Raw genomic sequence first — 19373 nt, 5'->3', positions numbered from 1 at the left:
TTCACCGGCTGCAACTTCTCCCGAGGAGGAAAGGCTCCGTACATTGGACATTTCAAGAGGTCTTAGAATATATTTGGACAGAACAAGCGATTTTAGAAGATCGGAAAACCTCCTTCTGACCTATACAGGGAAAAACAGGGGTCTGAAGGCCTCAAAACCCACGCTGAGTAGGTGGATTAAAGAGGCAATCCGTCTGGCTTTTCTGTTCCAAGATTTGACGCCTCCTTCTTTCGTCTCCGCCCATTCTACCAGGGCTGTATCCACCTCTTATGCGGAGAAGAAACTGATTCCCCTGGATCAGATTTGTGCAGCCGCTTCTTGGAGTTCTCTGAACACCTTCATTTCGCATTACCGTCTAGAGTCTAGACAGACGGAGGGAATGGCCTTTGGACAATCCGTTTTAAGTGCCGCCCTCTCCTGAGAGGGGAGTAGGGAGCCCTCCCAATTTGGGTGAGGTTCTTGCTACTTCCCCACTTGTGCTGCTGGTTAGGACGTAAGGGAAGCGTCAATTTTGACGTAAATTTGTTTTCCCTTAGTCCTAACAGCAGCACACAAATTTCCCTCCCCTTGTATGATTTTTTTGTCATTTACTTGTTATAAAGCAACCCCGTCCAGTTGGGGCCGGGTTATATGGGGTAGGGGCTTAATTGGCTAATTGTTAATTAAGATACTTAGGCAGAAATTTTTGTTCATTAAAATTCCGCCTGTCCTGACCAGCTTCACAGGGGCAAATACCCCCACTTGTGCTGCTGTTAGGACTAAGGGAAAACTAATTTACGTCAAAATTGACGCTTTTCAGGCAGAACAATATATTAGTTTGCATCTTTATGCAGTCTTATCCTCAACTGATACCACGGAAGCTTTTAGCTGGTATTTCCTGGTTGCTCTGTCATTCTGTGCTGTGTTGGAAGATTTCACCACAACCTGTTATGACAGTGCCTGGTGAGAACTGTCACGGAAGTGACCTCTTGAATCACCTTTTTGTACACATGCAACTTTATTGTATTGTATGTATGGCCTCATGCACACTACCGTATTTTGGCCCATTGTCCGATCGGAATTTTTTGTGGATCGCACACAGATCCATTCATTTCTATGGGTCCACAAAAATATGTCCTATTGTCTGTTTTGTGGACACGAAAAACCAGCTCTAGTTAAGGGTGTGCGAAATGCGGAAGAACAATATCCGTATTTTGTGGATCCGTAGTTTGTGGATGGTTGTGTTTATGTAGCCTAAGAGGATTGAAAATGCTCGTACCTCCTTGTAGAGAAATCTGTATCCTTCTACAGTTATTCTTCAGTTGCTATGAGTTACCATTGACCTATTACTGTGGCATTGCCACCATGTTGAACTGATGGACTGTTATATGCCTTTTGACTAAAGTGCCAGGATTGTTATGTGGCCTTTTACCTCACATATTTGTGACACAATTTGATATGCTTTGTATGATATGACATCTAATGTACCTTGTATGCACCACTGTGGGTTAAACTGCCTCCTGGTTATCCATGCCATGTTTGAGATGCATATTGCTCACATATCACAGGTGGCCTGTGCAACAGAGATTATGACCGTCGGAGCCATATATTCGCAGAAAGGATGCTATTGCATGTGTTGAGGAACTGCACTTTCAATTGTTGGCATGTGCCTGGAAGTAAGGGGTTGATTGCCACACGGGCTGGAATTCTGGGCTGAGTCAAGGGTCCACAGTGGGGTGACAAATAATGCAGCAGCACAGAGAGATATTATAGTGCCGGTAATATAACAGCACAATTCTATATACTGTGTATATATACTTTTATATATATATATATATATATATATATATATTAGGGGTGCACCGAAATGAAAATTCTGGTCCGAAACCGAAAATTCAGGATGCCCTTGACCGAAAACCGAAACCGAAACCGAAACTGCCTTTTTGCCCAAATACTTTTAAAATACTTTTTTTTAATGATTTTATTAATAATTCTTTTTCATGAATTTAATAAATCATATTATATATGGAGAGGGGGATCTGTGGGTGGCTCTGTTATGGAGAGGGGGATCTGTGGGTGGCGCTGTTATGGAGAGGGGGATCTGTGGGTGGCGCTGTTATGGAGAGGGGGGATCTGTGGGTGGCTCTGTTATGGAGAGGGGGATCTGTGGGTGGCGCTGTTATGGAGAGGGGGGATCTGTGGGTGGCGCTGTTATGGAGAGGGGGGATCTGTGGGTGGCTCTGTTATGGAGAGGGGGATCTGTGGGTGGCGCTGTTATGGAGAGGGGGATCTGTGGGTGGCGCTGTTATGGAGGGGGGGATCTGTGGGTGGCTCTGTTATGGAGAGGGGGATCTGTGGGTGGCTCTGTTATGGAGAGGTGGATCTGTGGGTGGCGCTGTTATGGAGAGGGGGATATGTGCACTGTTATGGGCATAACAGTGCACAGATCCCCCCTCCCCATAGCAGTGCCATAGACCGATCCCCCTACCCATAACAGCCCCGGCCCTGCTGCTCACAGCAGACTAATCACTCACTGCATCTTTATTTTACCTTACAATCGTGACGCTCCAGTAACAACTCTGCAGGCAGAGCGGAGGGCGGCATAACGTCACTTACTCACGTGACGCACCTGCTCCGCCCACTTTATGAATGAAGGAGGCGGAGCAGGCGCGTCACGTGAGTAAGTGACGTTACACCGCCCTCCGCTCTGCCTGCAGAGTTGTTACTGGAGCGTCACGATTGTAAGGTAAAATAAAGATGCAGTGACTTAAAGTAAACCGCCCGCCCGGCGTCCGCCCGCAGATGGTGAGCTACTTTGCGGGTGACAAATCCCACACCCCATATTTTCGGCCGATATGTAACAATATCGGCCGAAATGGATTAGGTACATTTTCGGCCGATATTTTCGGCTGCCGGAATTTCGGTGCACCCCTAATATATATATATATATATATATATATATACATACACACTGCTCAAAAAAATAAAGGGAACACAAAAATAACACATCCTAGATCTGAGTTAATTAAATATTCTTCTGAAATACTTTGTTCTTTACATAGTTGAATCTGCTGACAACAAAATCACACAAAAATAAAAAAATGGAAATCTAATTTTTTAACCCATGGAGGCCTGGATTTGGAGTCACACTCAAAATTAAAGTGGAAAAACACACTACAGCCTGATCCAACTTTGATGTAATGTCCTTAAAACAAGTCAAAATGAGGCTCAGTAGTGTGTGTGGCCTCCACGTGCCTGTATGACCTCCCTACAACGCCTGTGCATGCTCCTGATGAGGTGGCGGACGGTCTCCTGAGGGATCTCCTCCCAGACCTGGACTAAAGCATCTGCCAACTCCTGGACAGTCTGTGGTGCAACATGACGTTGGTGGATAGAGTGAGACATGATGTCCCAGATGTGCTCAATTGGATTCAGGTCTGGGGAACGGGCGGGCCAGTCCATAGCATCAATGCCTTCGTCTTGCAGGAACTGCTGACACACTCCAGCCGCATGAGGTCTAGCATTGTCTTGCATTAGGAGGAACCCAGGGCCAACCGCACCAGCATATGGTCTCACAAGGGGTCTGAGGATCTCATCTCGGTACCTAATGGCAGTCAGGCTACCTCTGGCGAGCACATGGAGGGCTGTGCAGCCCTCCAAAGAAATGCCACCCCACACCATTACATACCCAATGCCAAACCGGTCATGCTGGAGGATGTTGCAGGCAGCAGAACGTTCTCCACGGCGTCTCCAGACTCTGTCACGTCTGTCACATGTGCTCAGTGTGAACCTGCTTTCATCTGTGAAGAGCACAGGGCACCAGTGGCGAATTTGCCAATCTTGGTGTTCTCTGGCAAATGCCAAACGTCCTGCACGGTGTTCGGCTGTAAGCACAACCCCCACCTGTGGACGTCGGGCCCTCATATCACCCTCATGGAGTCTGTTTCTGACCGTTTGAACAGACACATGCACATTTGTGGCCTGCTGGAGGTCATTTTGCAGGGCTCTGGCAGTGCTCCTCCTGTTCCTCCTTGCACAAAGGCGGAGGTAGCGGTCCTGCTGCTGGGTTGTTGCCCTCCTACGGCCTCCTCCACGTCTCCTGATGTACTGGCCTGTCTCCTGGTAGCGCCTCCATGCTCTGGACACTACGCTGACAGACACAGCAAACCTTCTTGCCACAGCTCGCATTGATGTGCCATCCTGGATAAGCTGCACTACCTGAGCCACTTGTGTGGGTTGTAGACTCCGTCTCATGCTACCACTAGAGTGAAAGCACCGCCAGCATTCAAAAGTGGCCAAAACATCAGTCAGGAAGCATAGGAACTGAGAAGTGGTCTGTGGTTACCACATGCAGAACCACTCCTTTATTGGGGGTGTCTTGCTAATTGCCTATAATTTCCACCTGTTGTCTATCCCATTTGCTCAACAGCATGTGCAATTGATTGTCACTCAGTGTTGCTTCCTAAGTGGACAGTTTGATTTCACAGAAGTGTGATTGACTTGGAGTTACATTGTGTTGTTTAAGTGTTCCCTTTATTTTTTTGAGCAGTGTATATACAGTACAGACCAAAAGTTTGGACACACCTTCTCATTCAAAGAGTTTTCTTTATTTTCATGACTATGAAAATTTTAGATTCACACTGAAGGCATCAAAACTATGAATTAACACATGTGGAATTTTATACATAACAAACAAGTGTGAAACAACTGAAAATATATCATATTCTAGGTTCTTCAAAGTAGCCATCTTTTGCTTTGATTACTGCTTTGCACACTCTTGGCATTCTCTTGATGAGCTTCAAGAGGTAGTCCCCTGAAATGGTTTTCACTTCACAGGTGTGCCCTGTCAGGTTTAATAAGTGGGATTTCTTGCCTTATAAATGGGGTTGGGACCATCAGTTGCGCTGAGGAGAAGTCAGGTGGATACACAGCTGATAGTCCTACTGAATAGACTGTTAGCTGCTTTTTTCTTGCCATAAAACAAATTCTAAGTAAAGAAAAACAAGTGGCCATCATTACTTTAAGAAATGAAGGTCAGTCAGCCGAAAAATTGGGAAAACTTTGAAAGTAAGGGCTATTTGACCATGAAGGAGAGTGATGGGGGGCTGCGCCAGATGACCTGGCCTCCACAGTCACCGGACCTGAACCCAATCAAGATGGTTTGGGGTGAGCTGGACCGCAGAGTGAAGGCAAAAGGGCCAACAAGTGCTAAGCATCTCTGGGAACTCCTTCAAGACTGTTGGAAGACCATTTCAGGGGACTACCTCTTGAAGCTCATCAAGAGAATGCCAAGAGTGTGCAAAGCAGTAATCAAAGCAAAAGGTGGCTACTTTGAAGAACCTAGAATATGACATATTTTCAGTTGATTCACACTTGTTTGTTATGTATATAATTCCACATGTGTTAATTCATAGTTTTGATGCCTTCATAGTCATGAAAATAAAGAAAACTCTTTGAATGAGAAGGTGTGTCCAAACTTTTGGTCTGTACTGTATATATTGTGGGGACTCGCTCTTGTAGTGAGGACAAGTGGACGCAGTATAGAGGCAAAGACCAGTTTATAACTCAAAAACTTCAGTGTTTATTCACACTTGTTGCAAGTACACAGCACGACAGTTCATTTGCAGTATTGCTGTTAGTTCACACCCAGATAGCTCAACAACAAAACAGTCACCTTTTGTCCTGGGTGTTAATCCACATCCGACCGGCATAGCTCAGAACAGAGCAGTCCTCCCAGATTCAGGCCTCCAGCCTGGCACAAGGCTCAGATCCCGGTACAGAGATTGCCAGAGCTCCAATGCCAGAGAGAGATAATTCCCCACACCTGACACTGCTGGCTGTTTTTTATAGGTCTGAAAAAACCTGGCCTGGAACGAGGGGAGTAGTCACCCACCCAGCACTTTGACTACTCCCAGTAAGAGCCGTTCCGGATCAGCTATTTACAGCCATACTAAATAGCAAAGTGTTAAACGGCAACTGCTGCTGACACATGAAAACTGGCTTTTACTCCACCAAGGACAGGAACCTTAGAATGCATTAGGGCAAAACTGATCCGTTTTGGACCGCTTGTTAGAGCCCTGAACGGATCTTACAAACGGAAAGCCAAAACGCCAGTGTGAAAGTAGCCTTAGTTACTTAGTGAGTAGTTCTACTCTACCCTCCTTAGGGAGAGGTTGTGTGCTGGCTAGCAGGGCGCTGCCTGCTCTGCTAGGCCCAGAGGCCCTGCCTCTGATGTCTACCTGGTTGCTTGTCCTCTCCTGGGCTTGCATTGCCACCATCCACTCATATAGTACAGAAACTAGATAGGACCGCGTGACTAACTCCTATAAGATTTCCTCTGAGTCGAACCATCCACTCATATACTGTATGTACAAATAGAGCATCAGATTTTCCAAATATCCTCTTCCCACAACAGCTCCTGCGAAAAAATAGGCACTAATAGCGAAGCACTGCGAATGCTTCTCACACGCGCTTAAAGCTGAGATACTCACAAGCGCAGGTGCGAGTCAGGCACATCAAACCAGTATATTCATCTGAAATTCCTCCAAATATGTCTCTTCAGTTGCTGTTCTCTAGAGCATAAATCACTCCAATAGTGAAGAACCGCTGTTTACTTTTTTTAAATCCTTTTAATATACTCACAAGGGTAAGTTAGTATAAAACCGATAAATAAATTCACAGCAATGTGCTCCTGCCCTGTTTAAAAAAGTAAACAGCGGTTCTTCACTATTGGAGTGATTTATGTTCTAGAGAACAGCAATTGAAGAGACATATTTGGAGGAATTTCAGATGAATATACTGGTTTGATGTGCCTGACTCGCACCTGCGCTTGTGAGTATATCAGCTATAAGCGCGTGTGAGAAGCATTCGCAGTGCTTCGCTATTAGTGCCTCTTTTTTCACAGGAGCTGTTGTGGTAGGAGGATATTTGGAAAATCTGATGCTCTATTTGTACATATATGGGTGGATGGTTCGACTCTTATAGGAGTTAGTCACGCAGTCCTATCTAGTTTCTATATTTATATATGCATATACAGTTGTGTTCAAAATAATAGCAGTCAGACATCACTAACCTGATCAATCACTGTTTTTAGTAGAAAGGAAATTTCTACATGGAAAATAATTTACTAGCAGGTGTAGTAGAGTAATAGAAATCCAACAGACCCAACAGTCATGACATGCATGCTGCTGATTCTGTGTAATTGAATCACTAATTGAAAGGGGCATATAAAAAAATAATAGCAGTGTGGAGTTCAATGAGTGAGCTCATTTATTCTTTGAAAATCAGGAGGCAATTATTGCCCTTATTTAAGGAAGGAAGGAAGGAAGCGAATGTTGTACATGCTGGTTACAGTGCATTTCTCTCTGAAATTCTGAGGAAAATGGTTTGTTCCAGACATTGTTCAGAAGAACAGCGTACCTTGATTAAAAAGTTGATTGGAGAGGGGAAAACATATAAAGAAGTGCAAAAATGATAGGCTGCTCAGCTAAAATGATCGCAAATGCTTTAAAATGGCAACCAAAAGCTGAAAGACGTGGAAGAAAGCGAAAAGCTTTCATTCTAATGGATAAAAGAACAGCCAAAATGGCAAGGACTCGGCCAACAATCAGTTCCAGGAAGATCAAAGAAGGTCTAAAGTTACCTGTGAGTACTGTTACAATTAGAAGATGCCTATGTGAAGCCAAGCTATCTGCAAGAAGCCCCCGTAAAGTCCCACTGTTTTAAAAAAGACGTGCTGAAGAGGTTACAATTTGCCAAAAAGCACATTGACTGGCCTAAAGAGACATTTTGTGGACTAATGAAAGTATTGTTCTTTTTGGGTTTAGTGGCCGGAAACAGTTTGTCAGATGACCCCCAAACACTGAATTCAAGCCACAAGTACACTGTGAAGACAGTGAAGCATGGTGGCGCAAGCATCATGATATGGGGATGTTTTTCATACTAAGGTGTTGGGCCTATTTATCGCATACCAGGGATCATGGATCAGTTTGAATACATCAGAATACTTGAAGAGGTCATGATGCCTTATGCTGAAGAGGAAATGCCCTTGAAATGGGTGTTCCAACAAGACAACGACCCCAAACACACCAGTAAACGTGCGACATCTTGGTTCCAGACCAACAAGATTGACGTTATGGAGTGGTCAGCCCAATCCCCGACTCCTAATCCAATAGAAAACTTGTGGGGTGACATAAAAAATGCAGTTTCTGAGGCAAAACCAAGAAATAGACAAGAACTGTGGAATGTAGTTCAATCATCCTGGACTGGAATACCTGTTCACAGGTGCCAGAAGTTGGTTGACTCCATGCAACACATATGTACAGCAGTTCTCAGAAACAGTGGTTATACAACTAAATATTAGTTAAGTGATTCAAAGTAAAGCAAAAACTTCAAACATTTCTCTGTTTATATAGTGAATGTTTGAGATTGTAAAGAAGAATACAAACACTGCTATTTTTTTGAACAGTCTAATATTCACCTTTCTTCAATTTTTTTTAGAGCAACAACACAAATTTGATATATTTGTCTTCATGTTTTGATTTGGAATAGAATGTGTAGTCTTCCCAATGCATTTGTGTGTATGGAAATAAAAGCTATTAGAGGGATTTTGAGCTTTGTTTATTTTTGTAAACACTGCTATTATTTTGAACACAACTGTACATGTTTAATGTAGGAGCCTACTGTGCTGGGTTAAGTTTGCTTTCATAAAAAAGAGGACAGACAATAATAATATTCATATTTCAGATATTTTTATATTGAAATTTATTTATAAAATCAAATGTTAATATTCAGAGAAGCAATAGAAATGACAGGAAATGATACATTGTCATACCCAGTATACTGTATGAACCCATTCACCAGTCTAATAAGGTGTTGCGATAAAATGTCAATAGTTAGGCAGCATATATACTGTACATGTGTATTGTGATCTTCAGCTCATACCTTACATGAATGTATTATGTTCATTGTGGTGTGCTCAAGTCATATTTTTACATTAAAAGAAGATCTAGAATGGAAGTCACATTGTTGCGTTTTACATTATTGTGATTTTAAAAGATTTGAGTAGCATGCAACATTTTTTAGTCCTGTTGACATAGTCAGAATGCCTTGTTCTTAACTTGTTTCACCAAGTCAGTAAGGACCTCCAACCCCTCAATAAGTCCATCTCCAGTGGTAGCACAACATCCTTGGACATGCCACTGGTGTCCTTTTATCTTCCTTAGTCCCAGCTCTTCGGAGAGTTCTCCGGGGCGCCTGGCACCTGGTAGATCTTGCTTATTGGCCATCACCACAAAGGGGACTCCTCTCATTTCATCATTCTCAAGTATGGCAGTGAGCTCTGAGTTGGCTTCTAGATATCTCTCAGGGTCAGCACTGTCCACGACAAATATAAGCCCATCTGTGTTTTGATAGTAATGTTTCCATAGAGCTCTAATCCTGTCCTGACCGCCCACATCCCACACGGTGAAGGTGACATTACGCATGGGTTCTACAGTTTCTACGTTGAACCCAATGGTGGGGATTGTAGTGACTGTCTCATGCAGCTTTAGTTTGTACAGGATCGTTGTCTTCCCAGCAGCATCTAGACCCAGCATCAGGATCCGTGCTTCGTATCCAGTAAACTTCTTTAGGGTTTGGTGGAGGCTGCTCAGGAGTAGACCCATAGCTGAAGAATGTTCTCTTCTGGATCAAAAAGCAGGTTGCTCTTGTGCTCGTGCATTCTGTATGTAGACTTCACCTATATTTATACACATGTCAATCCTACCAGTGCTGAAAAAGACAAAAGCACGTGTCTAGTATTTCCTGGTTGCTCTGTCATTCTGTGCTGTGTTGGAAGATTTCACTGCAACCTGTTATGACAGTGACTCTGATGAGCACTGCAAGGGAAATGACTTCATTACTATCCTTCCTGAGTTTGTATACATGCAACTTTATTGCAGAAATATAGAAGATTCATATGGTAAATGCTACTTTACTGCACTCAGTCACACAAAGAAAAAACAAAACAGAGAAAAAACATATTTTTACTGTGATATTGTTTTGTATGTTTAAAACAAAATTTACTCCAGCACCTAAAAATGGTGGACTACAAAAGAGGTAGAACTTACAGTGGAGAAAAAGTTGAAAACAGTAAACTAACAAGAGATCACACTGTGTTATTTCCAGAAACCAGACTGAGACCAAGTGGGTATTAACCCCAATACAGTCTGCTATTAATTCTTACTCTAGTTTTGTGCAGCGCCACATGGCAACCACCACGGCCGCAACAACAGTCACTTACAGTACTGGGAACAGTTCTGTTTCCTCATTTTGTTTCATGGTATCAGCACTCCTCCCCTGACATAGGTGTTTTTAATTAGACTACATAAGGATTAATACCTACTTGATCTTAGTCTGGTTTCTGAGCTTTTGAGATCTGTTCACACAGAACAGTGCTCCATGGTGGCTATTGTTGCTGTGACACTGAGCCAGAGGGCTGGTGGTGCCCAGTGCCAAGGTGGGAGGGCTCATGCACTGGAACCTGGATCCTGCTGACCCTGACGGTCCCTGGCATAGAGGTCAGGAATATGCAGCAACTGGATCGGCAGGTAAGAACACCGGAAAACTCACTTTCCTGCCGCTGCCACCACGACTGGAATCCGTGCATACGAACCGGAGCCCACACACCAAACAGGGCACAACACAAACAACGCATACAGGAAACCAGCATACCAGTTACTGCCTGGACCCCCATGCAGCAAAGTGCACGGCAGCCCCAGGCAGCGCTGCATACAGGCTTACGGTTCACCCCTCCGGGAAACCAGACCCCTCACGGAGGTACAACATACAACAGGGGAATATCTAGCAGACATGCTGAAAACTACATAAACAGACCAGACAGTCACAACACACTAGACATAAATACATCCTGGACAAAACCCACACCAATCAACAAAGGATAGGATAGGAAGGAGAGACTTGAGAAGATCTTGATGACCACAAGGGTGGCCCTCACTGGACAGATGGTAAAGCCAGGAGCAGTGAACCACCAGCACACACCAAGCCTGGAGGAACACTGAGCTACAGGCATCAAGCAGAAGCTAAATAGCCCAAAGCGACCACACCCACACCAAGCCATGGCGTAATAGCACTTAGTACCTTATTTCGAGATGTGCTTTTGTTCCAGCAATAGATGTTTGTATCCTCTAAAAATCCAGTTTATTTGGTATGCAAATGAGCCAATAAGGTGCCCAGAGGGGCGCCCCCTGCCACAATGTGTCCACCCTCAAAAGACTTAAAACCCCACTCCCAGGTCCCATTAAGCCATGCCTCTGATCCAGTTTGGCCATGCCCCCTCCCACTCCTGAGCCAACAGGGATTGGAAAAAATGAAGGCAAAAATTAACTTCTGTCAGCTGCAGGGGTGGGAGGGAGGGTGACTTTCTCCCTGCAGCTCACACTCAGACAGCATAGTGCTGCTGTCTTAGAGTGAGCTGTTCAAAAGGACACGCCCCCGATCCAGTAAAGGCCACTGTTAAGGGGCAGGCCCCTGTGGAGGTCACTGTCAAGGGGGTGGTATGCTCTGAAAGTCACTGTTAAAGGGGAAGGCTGCTGTAAAGGTCAAAGTTAAGGGGGTGGGCTGCTGTGGAGGGGGACTAAGGGGGTCAGTGTTATGGGGTGGAGTGCTGTAGATGTCACTGTTATAGTGGATAGTGTTGATATCTTTTAACCCCTTCACGCAACATCACGTACATGTACGTGGGGGAATGTGGTGCCTCACCGCATTCCCACGTGCATGTACGTGATCGGGTTTCACTGTCAGCGCAGGGAGCGAAGCGCTGAAGCTCCAGTGAAGCCGGCGTGCTGGGGTTGCTAGGCAACCAGAGAAGCCGGCAGGAGCTGTATTGGAGCTCTGACCCGCCCACGATCGCTGTGACTGGTCCATTACTGCAGAGGGACCAATCGCAGCGCATCGGGGCAGGTAAGGGGGGGTTAGGGAGGGACTATGTGCTTCTCCTTCTCTGATCGCCCCAATTCCTGTCAGGGAAGCGATCAGAGAAGGAGAAAGTGTGAAAATATTCCCCACCTATGACGAGTATACTCGTCATGGCGCACTGCTACTTAGCGCGCCATGATGAGTATACACGTCATGGAATAAACTGTCACCATGTCTGCAGACATGGTGACAGCGCTGAGATCCCGGCTGTCACACACAGCCGGGCACCTTAGGTCAATGCCGAGGGGGGTCCTGTGACCCCCCCATGTCGGCGATCGCTGCAAACCGCAGGTCAATTCAGACCTGCGGTTTGTAGCGCTTTCTGCGGTTTCTGATCCCCGTGGTCCCTGACCGCGGGGATCAGAAACTTTAGTATGCCCAAAATAAAGAGGTTTCACCCCCCCTGCACCCCTGAATGATGTTATGTGGGCGGGTGGTGCAGGGGGGGTGTCGCAGGCGGTGGGGAGGTGCGGTAAGCTGCGGGAGGCGGGCGGTGCGGCAGGCGGGATCGCGATCCCCCGCCTCCCCTTCAATGATCGTTGGTGTCTAGTGGGGATACCAGGGTGCCAGCACATTGCTGGCACCCTGGTATAAACGGCTGACATCTGCGATGTCAGCCGTTTAACCCTTTCCATACAGCGGTCCGTACGGACCGCTGTATGGAAAAGGTTAACAGCGCAGGGAGCTCCCTCCCTCTCCCATCGGGGGGCTGCTGTGCCTTTGCAGCCCCCCGATGGGAGAGGGAGAGAGCCCCCAGAGAGCCCCCCTCAGCCCTGTGCTTACCCTTCCCCGTCTGCGCAGTTCTGACCAGTACTGAGCAGACGGGGAAGGTTCCCATGGCAACAGGACGCCTCTCAGGCGTCCTGCTGTCTATGGTGCTGAACAGATCTATGCTAAAAGCATAGATCTGTTCAGTGTAAGTAAAATACAGTACAGTGCAATATATATTGTACTGTACTGTATTATACAGACATCAGACCCACTGGATCTTCAAGAACCAAGTGGGTCTGGGTCAAAAAAAAAAGTGAAAAAAGTAAAGTTTCAAATAAACACATTTATCACTGAATAAAAAAATAAAAAAATAAATACACTACACATATTAGGTATCGCCGCGTCCGTAACGACCTTATCTATAAAACGGTCATGTTACTTTCCCCGCACGGTGAACGCCATAAAAATAAAAAAATAAAAACTATAAGAAATTGAAATTTTGCCCACCTTACTTCACAAAAAAGGTAATAAAAGTGATCAAAAAAGTCGCATGTACGCCAAAAAAGTACCAATCGAACCGTCACCTCATCCCGCAAAAAATGAGCCCTTACATGAGACAATGCCCCAAAAAATAAAAAAACTATGGGTCTCAGACTATGGAGATACTAAAACATGATTTTTTTGTTTGTTTCAAAAATATTATTGTGTAAAACCCTGATAAATTATAAGAAGGTAGACATATTAGGTATTGCCATGTCCGTAAGAACCTGATCTATAAAAATACCACATGACCTAACCCCTCAGGTGAACACTGTAAAAAAAATTAAATAAAAACAGTGTCAAAAAAGCTATTTTTTTGTTACCTTACATCACAAAAAGTGTAATAGCAAGCGATCAAAAAGTCATGTGCACCCCAAAATAGTGCCAATCTAACCGTCATCTCATCCCGCAAAAATGATACCCAACCTGAGACAATCGCCAAAAAACTGAAAGAACTATGGCTCTCAGACTATGGAGACACTAAAACATGTTTTTTTTTGTGTCAAAAATGATATTATTGTGTAAAACCTAAATAAATAAAAAAGTATACATATTAGGTATCGTCACGTCCGTAAAAACCTGCTCTATAAAAATAGCACATGATCTAACCTGTCAGATGAACGTTGTAAATAATAAAAAATAAAAACTGTGCCAAAACAGCTATTTTTTGGCAAATTTTCCATTTTAATTCATTTTTTCCCATAACAAAGCAAGGGTTAACAGCCAAACAAAACTCAATATTTATTGCCCTGATTCTTTAGTTTATAGAAATACCCCATATGTGGTCGTAAACTGCTGTATGGCCACACGGCAGGGCGCAGAAGGAAAGGAGCGCCACATGGTTTTTGGAAGGCAGTTTTTGCTGGACTGGTTTTTTGACACCATGTCCCATTTGAAGCCCCCCCCGATGCACCCCTAGAGTATAAACTCCAAAAAATGACCCCATTTTGGAAACTACACCCCTTAAGGCATTCAAAACTGATTTTACAAACTTTGTTAACCCTTTAAGTGCTCCACAAGAATTAATGGCAAATGGAGATGAAATTTCAGAATTTCTATTTTTTGTTACTTTGCCTCACAAAAAAGTGTAATATAGAGCAACCAAAAATCATATGTACCCTAAAATAGTACCAACAAAACTGCCACCTTATCCCGTAGTTTCCAAAATGGGGCCACTTTTTTGGAGTTTCTAACCTAGGGGTGCATCAGGGGGCTTTAAATGGGACATGGTGTCTAAAAACAATCCAGCAAAATCTGCCTTCCAGAAACCATATGGTGTTCCTTTCCTTCTGCGCCCTGCCGTGTGGCCATACAGCAGTTTACGACCACATATGGGGTGTTTCTGTAAACTACAGAATCAGGGCCATAAATAAAGAGTTTTGTTTGGCTGTTAACCCTTGCTTTGTTACTGGAAAAAAAATATTAAAATGGAAAATCTGCAGAAAAAGTGAAATTTTGAAATTTAATCTCTATTTTCCATTTATTCTTGTGGAACACCTAAAGGGTTAACAACGTTTGTAAAATCAGTTTTGAATACCTTTAGGGGTGTAGTTTCCTAGATGGCGTCCCTTTTATGGAGTTTCCACTCTAGGGGTGCATCAGGGGGGCTTCAAATGGGACATGGTGTCAAAAAAAACAGTCCAGCAAAACCTGCCTTCCAAAAACCGTATGGCATTCCTTTCCTTCTGCGCCCTGCCGTGTGCCCGTACAGCGGTTTACGACCACATATGGGGTGCTTCTGTAAACTACAGAATCAGGGCCATAAATAATGAGTTTTGTTTGGCTGTTAACCCTTGCTTTGTAACTGGAAAAAAAATATTAAAATGGAAAATCTGCCAAAAATTTGAAATTTTGAAATTGTGTCTCTATTTTCCATTAAATCTTGTGCAACACCTAAAGGGTTAACAAAGTTTGTAAAATCAGTTTTGAATACCTTGAGGGGTGTAGTTTCTTAGATGGGGTCACTTTTATGGAGTTTCTACTCTAGGGGTGCATCAGGGGGGCTTCAAATGGGACATGGTGTAAAAAAAACAGTCCAGCAAAATTAGCCCTCCAGAAACCAAACGGCGCACCTTTCACTCTACGCCCCGCTGTGTGGCCATACAGTAGTTTACGGCCACATATGGGGTGTTTCTGTGAACATCAGAGTCAGGGCAATAAAGATACAGTCTTGTTTGGCTGTTAACCCTTGCTTTGTTAGTGGAAAAAATGGGTTAAAATTGAAAATTAGGCAAAAAAATGAAATTCTCAAATTTCATCTCCATTTGCCAATAACTCTTGTGCAACACCTAAAGGGTTAATGACGTATGTAAAATCAGTTTTGAATACCTTGAGGGGTGTAGTTTCTTAGATGGGGTCACTTTTAGGGAGTTTCTACTCTAGGGGTGCATCAGGGGGCTTCAAATGGGACATGGTGTAAATAAACCAGTCCATAAAAATCAGCCTTCCAAAAACCAAACGGCGCACCTTTCACTCTACGCCCCGCTGTGTGGCCGTACAGTAGTTTACGGCCACATATTGGGTGTTTCTGTAAACGGCAGAGTCAGGGCAATAAAGATACAGTCTTGTTTGGCTGTTAACCCTTGCTTTGTTAGTGGAAAAAATGGGTTAAAATGAAAAATTAGACAAAAAAATGAAATTCTCAAATTTCCTCCCCATTTGCCAATAACTTCTGTGCAACACCTAAAGGGTTAACAATGTATGCAAAATCAGTTTTGAATACCTTGAGGGGTGTAGTTTCTTAGATGGAGTCATTTTTGGGTGGTTTCTATTATGTAAGCCTCGCAAAGTGACTTCAGACCTGAACTGGTCCCTAAAAATTGAGTTTTTGTAAATTTTGGAAAAATTTCAAGATTTGCTTCTAAACTTCTAAGCCTTATAACATCCCCAAAAAATAAAATATCATTCCCAAAACAATTCAAGCATGAAGTAGACATATGGGGAATGTAAAGTCATCACAATTTTTTGGGGTATTACTATGTATTACAGAAGTAGAGAAACTGAAACTTTGAAATTTGCAAATTTTTCCAAATTTTTGGTAAATTAGGTATTTTTTTTGTGCAAAAAAAATAATTTTTTGGACTTCATTTTACCAGTGTCATGAAGTACAATATGTGACGAAAAAACAATCTCAGAATGGCCTGGATAAGTCAAAGCGTTTTAAAGTTATTAGCACTTAAAGTGACACTGGTCAGATTTCCAAAAAATGGCCTGGTCCTTAAGGTGAAAATGAGCCCGGTCCTGAAGGGGTTAACGACACACACAAACATTAAATTAAATAGATTAAATATACCTAAATGAAGCCGGGTCCTTCTGCTAGTAAGTATATATAAATAAGATGACAAAATACCGAACAAAACTTCGAACAAAACTCCACACTTGCAGAGTAGGTCAGTCTGCTCTGCAGCTCTCATTGGTCCTGTGCAGCTAGCCAAAATCACATCTGACACTTCTGTGCCCCTCACTGCTTGGCACACAATCACAGACTCCCCAAGTGTGCAAAGCAGCCCCATATATATATATATAGTCTGGCCCTACCCTATATAGAACCTGTGTGGGGCCACATCCCACACCATCCATAACCTGCAGTGAACTGTTAAAGGCACAGCACATGCAAGGGATGAGTAATTGTGAACCACATGGCAAACAGAACAAAGCCAAATATAATAGTGCTTCTCCAGTGCCAGTAAACCCCCTGGAACAAACAGTTTCCAGACGTATTTACTTGGTAAGGGGGTTGCTGGTGGTTTAGCGACATCTAATCCTTTCTACTAAACATATAAACCTTCCTTCACATGTCAGTAGTGGCGACTCTATAAATAAGATGAGAAAATACGAGAGTATTGCGGTATGCTGGGATACCTTTTTATTGTACTAACCTAATACTTAAAAAACAATTTTTTGAGAGTTTTCCTTTCTTTCTCTGTATTGCTTCAGACCTAAGAAAGAGAAAAACACTCTCGAAAACTTTTCTTTATAGTTTAAAGCAGTTTCAGCAAACACCAGGGCTGTGTAAATAATCCCATATGTTAAACATTTCACTAAAGAAGACCAATGAACAGACGCTCACATGCTTATTCACAAATAGGGTGAAGAGTTTGGAGAAGGGAACAATCTAGGACAACATAACTGAAAAGGAAAGTGAGCTGAATTGGAGAATTTTTTTCAAATCAGCTATGTTGTCCTATATTGTTCACTTCTCCAAACTCTTCACCCTTTTGTGAAATAACCCTGTGGGTGTTGTTGGTGTGTGCAACTAATACGACTTATTCGGCTTGTAACGCAGAATGCGGCGGTCAGGGGTGCGTGTAACTCAGGATATGCTGGTCAGGGGTGTAGCTGGCCAGCTAAGACCTGTCCTAGTTTGCTAATATGCATTATATGTGTATACAGCTAAACCTGCTAATAACCATAATACAGTTCCTATGTTTATGTGTTAAAGACAAAAGCAGAGTTATTTACTGTGACATCATGTTTTGGATGTCATATAACGGTTATATTTTGTGTTCACAGAAACAGAAAAAGATAATATGCCTTTAAGATTCATTTTGTAATGAAAGGTAAGCTTAGTGACACAGCAGAAACAACAGAAAGCATAGTGTTAATCTGTTTTTGCTGGGCAGAAGTCTAGACCAATCACAGCCAGCCTCACACACAGCATGTCTGGGAATTCCCCTAGCAGGAGCTGCTAGAATCATTATTCACCAGAGACAGGAGCTGAACACAAACAGATCCAGCCAGAGTTTAGTTTTATGGAAGCAAAGAGGCCAAAATAGGTATTTAATACAGTTATGATGTGTTCCTATTGTTAATAGTGTGATTAGAGCTGTATACTGAACTGGTTATATGTGTTTACTTGCAGTTCCACCAATTGCAAACTACAAATAGCAATCCATACAAATTGCATACAGATCAGTAGAACTATCGGTCAAATCTTAGATATACCTCTTAGAGAGATCATAAGGTTCATAAATAACTTAAAGTGAGAGTACAGATACTCAAGAGAGAAATATATCCACCATTTTATGTTGAATGACAAGATTGAACAGTTGAACCACAATCTTATGCATACCGCCATTTTAGTGATATCTTTTCAACACGTGTTTTCTACATGGACTATCTGCTGCGGAGGCGGCAGTGTTATATATGAAGAAAGGTTGAAGTTAATAAAGAAGTTAGAGGCTATCCCCGGAAAGTACTTTCTTCAGTGTATCAGCATGCGTTATCATGTACCCGGGAATCACTTCTCAATACTCATGAAGGGGATAGTGCTCAGGGTCATGTTCGGTTGATTGGCACTTATGATGAGGTCAATGACCCAATCCGTAAAATCCTTCACAAATACTGGGGTATTTTGCAGATGGATCCCGACGTTGGTCATCTCGTTAGTCCCACGCCAGCGGTTACGTACAGAAGAGGTCGCAATCTTAAAGATCGACTCTGCCACAGCTTTTTTCAGACACCAGTGTCATCTACCTGGTTGACGAATCCCTTACAATATTTATTATACAATACGTGGGAAAAATCATACGCGAGTTCCGACGTCGTATCGGAGAGCATTTAAATGTTGTCCGCAAAACAGCTGACACCCCGGTTGTCCGTCACATTAACACCTGTCATTCAGGTGACATACGGGCAATATCTTTTCAGGGGATCGAGGTGGTACGACCTTTCGCCTCGTGGAGGTAATCTAGATCAAAGAATCCTACAGAAGGAGGCCCAGTGGACCTTCAAATTAGAGACGCTACGACCTCATGGACTTAATGATCATATCTCCTATGTCAGCTTTATCGATTGATCCATATGCGATGTTTTCCACAAGGTGTTTTATTTATCATCAGCACGTTGGTAGACTTTAAGTACCTGTCGGTATCCATTATCCATATATTGTCTTCTCTTTGGGGGGACAAGTTATATCTCATCTGGTGCCCCTTGGACGAGCAATACGCAATATGGTTCATCTGGCAAGAGGATATATATACCAACACGCCCCTGGTATTATAAATTACCATCGTTTTCACTATATCTAAGCTTGGTACTGCTGGGTTTGTGACTATGGTTTTGATCTCAGCAAAGATTGGATAGACAGACTGTATCTTCATCCCTTACCCCCTTTGATTCCTTGGCATGGTCTCCTGTTTTAAGTAGCCTTTCTTACCTTGCTTACA

At 43.3% G+C, this 19373-nt stretch overlaps 1 protein-coding gene across 2 annotated transcripts; it reads right to left on the bottom strand.

The window, feature by feature from the left end:
* Nucleotides 1-8725: 8725 nt before the first annotated feature.
* Nucleotides 8726-9889, bottom strand: LOC121004883 (ADP-ribosylation factor 1-like). Of its 2 annotated transcripts, none has more exons than XM_040437304.1 (2): nt 9058-9889; nt 8726-9011 (listed from the first exon to the last, which is right to left on the bottom strand). In XM_040437304.1, the coding sequence occupies exon 1, from the start codon at nt 9642-9644 to the stop codon at nt 9078-9080; it is 567 nt and encodes a 188-aa protein (XP_040293238.1). In that variant the 5' UTR covers nt 9645-9889; the 3' UTR covers nt 8726-9011; nt 9058-9077. The 2 variants fall into 2 exon arrangements, with proteins under 2 accessions (XP_040293238.1, XP_040293237.1); XM_040437303.1 differs by having other exon boundaries at nt 8726-9016; nt 9063-9889.
* Nucleotides 9890-19373: the final 9484 nt, after the last annotated feature.

This window comes from Bufo bufo, chromosome 6, assembly GCF_905171765.1.
Source record: "Bufo bufo chromosome 6, aBufBuf1.1, whole genome shotgun sequence".
NCBI lineage: Eukaryota > Metazoa > Chordata > Amphibia > Anura > Bufonidae > Bufo > Bufo bufo.
Note: the sequence above shows the minus strand (reverse complement) of the source record. Positions and strands in the feature narration are given on the sequence as shown.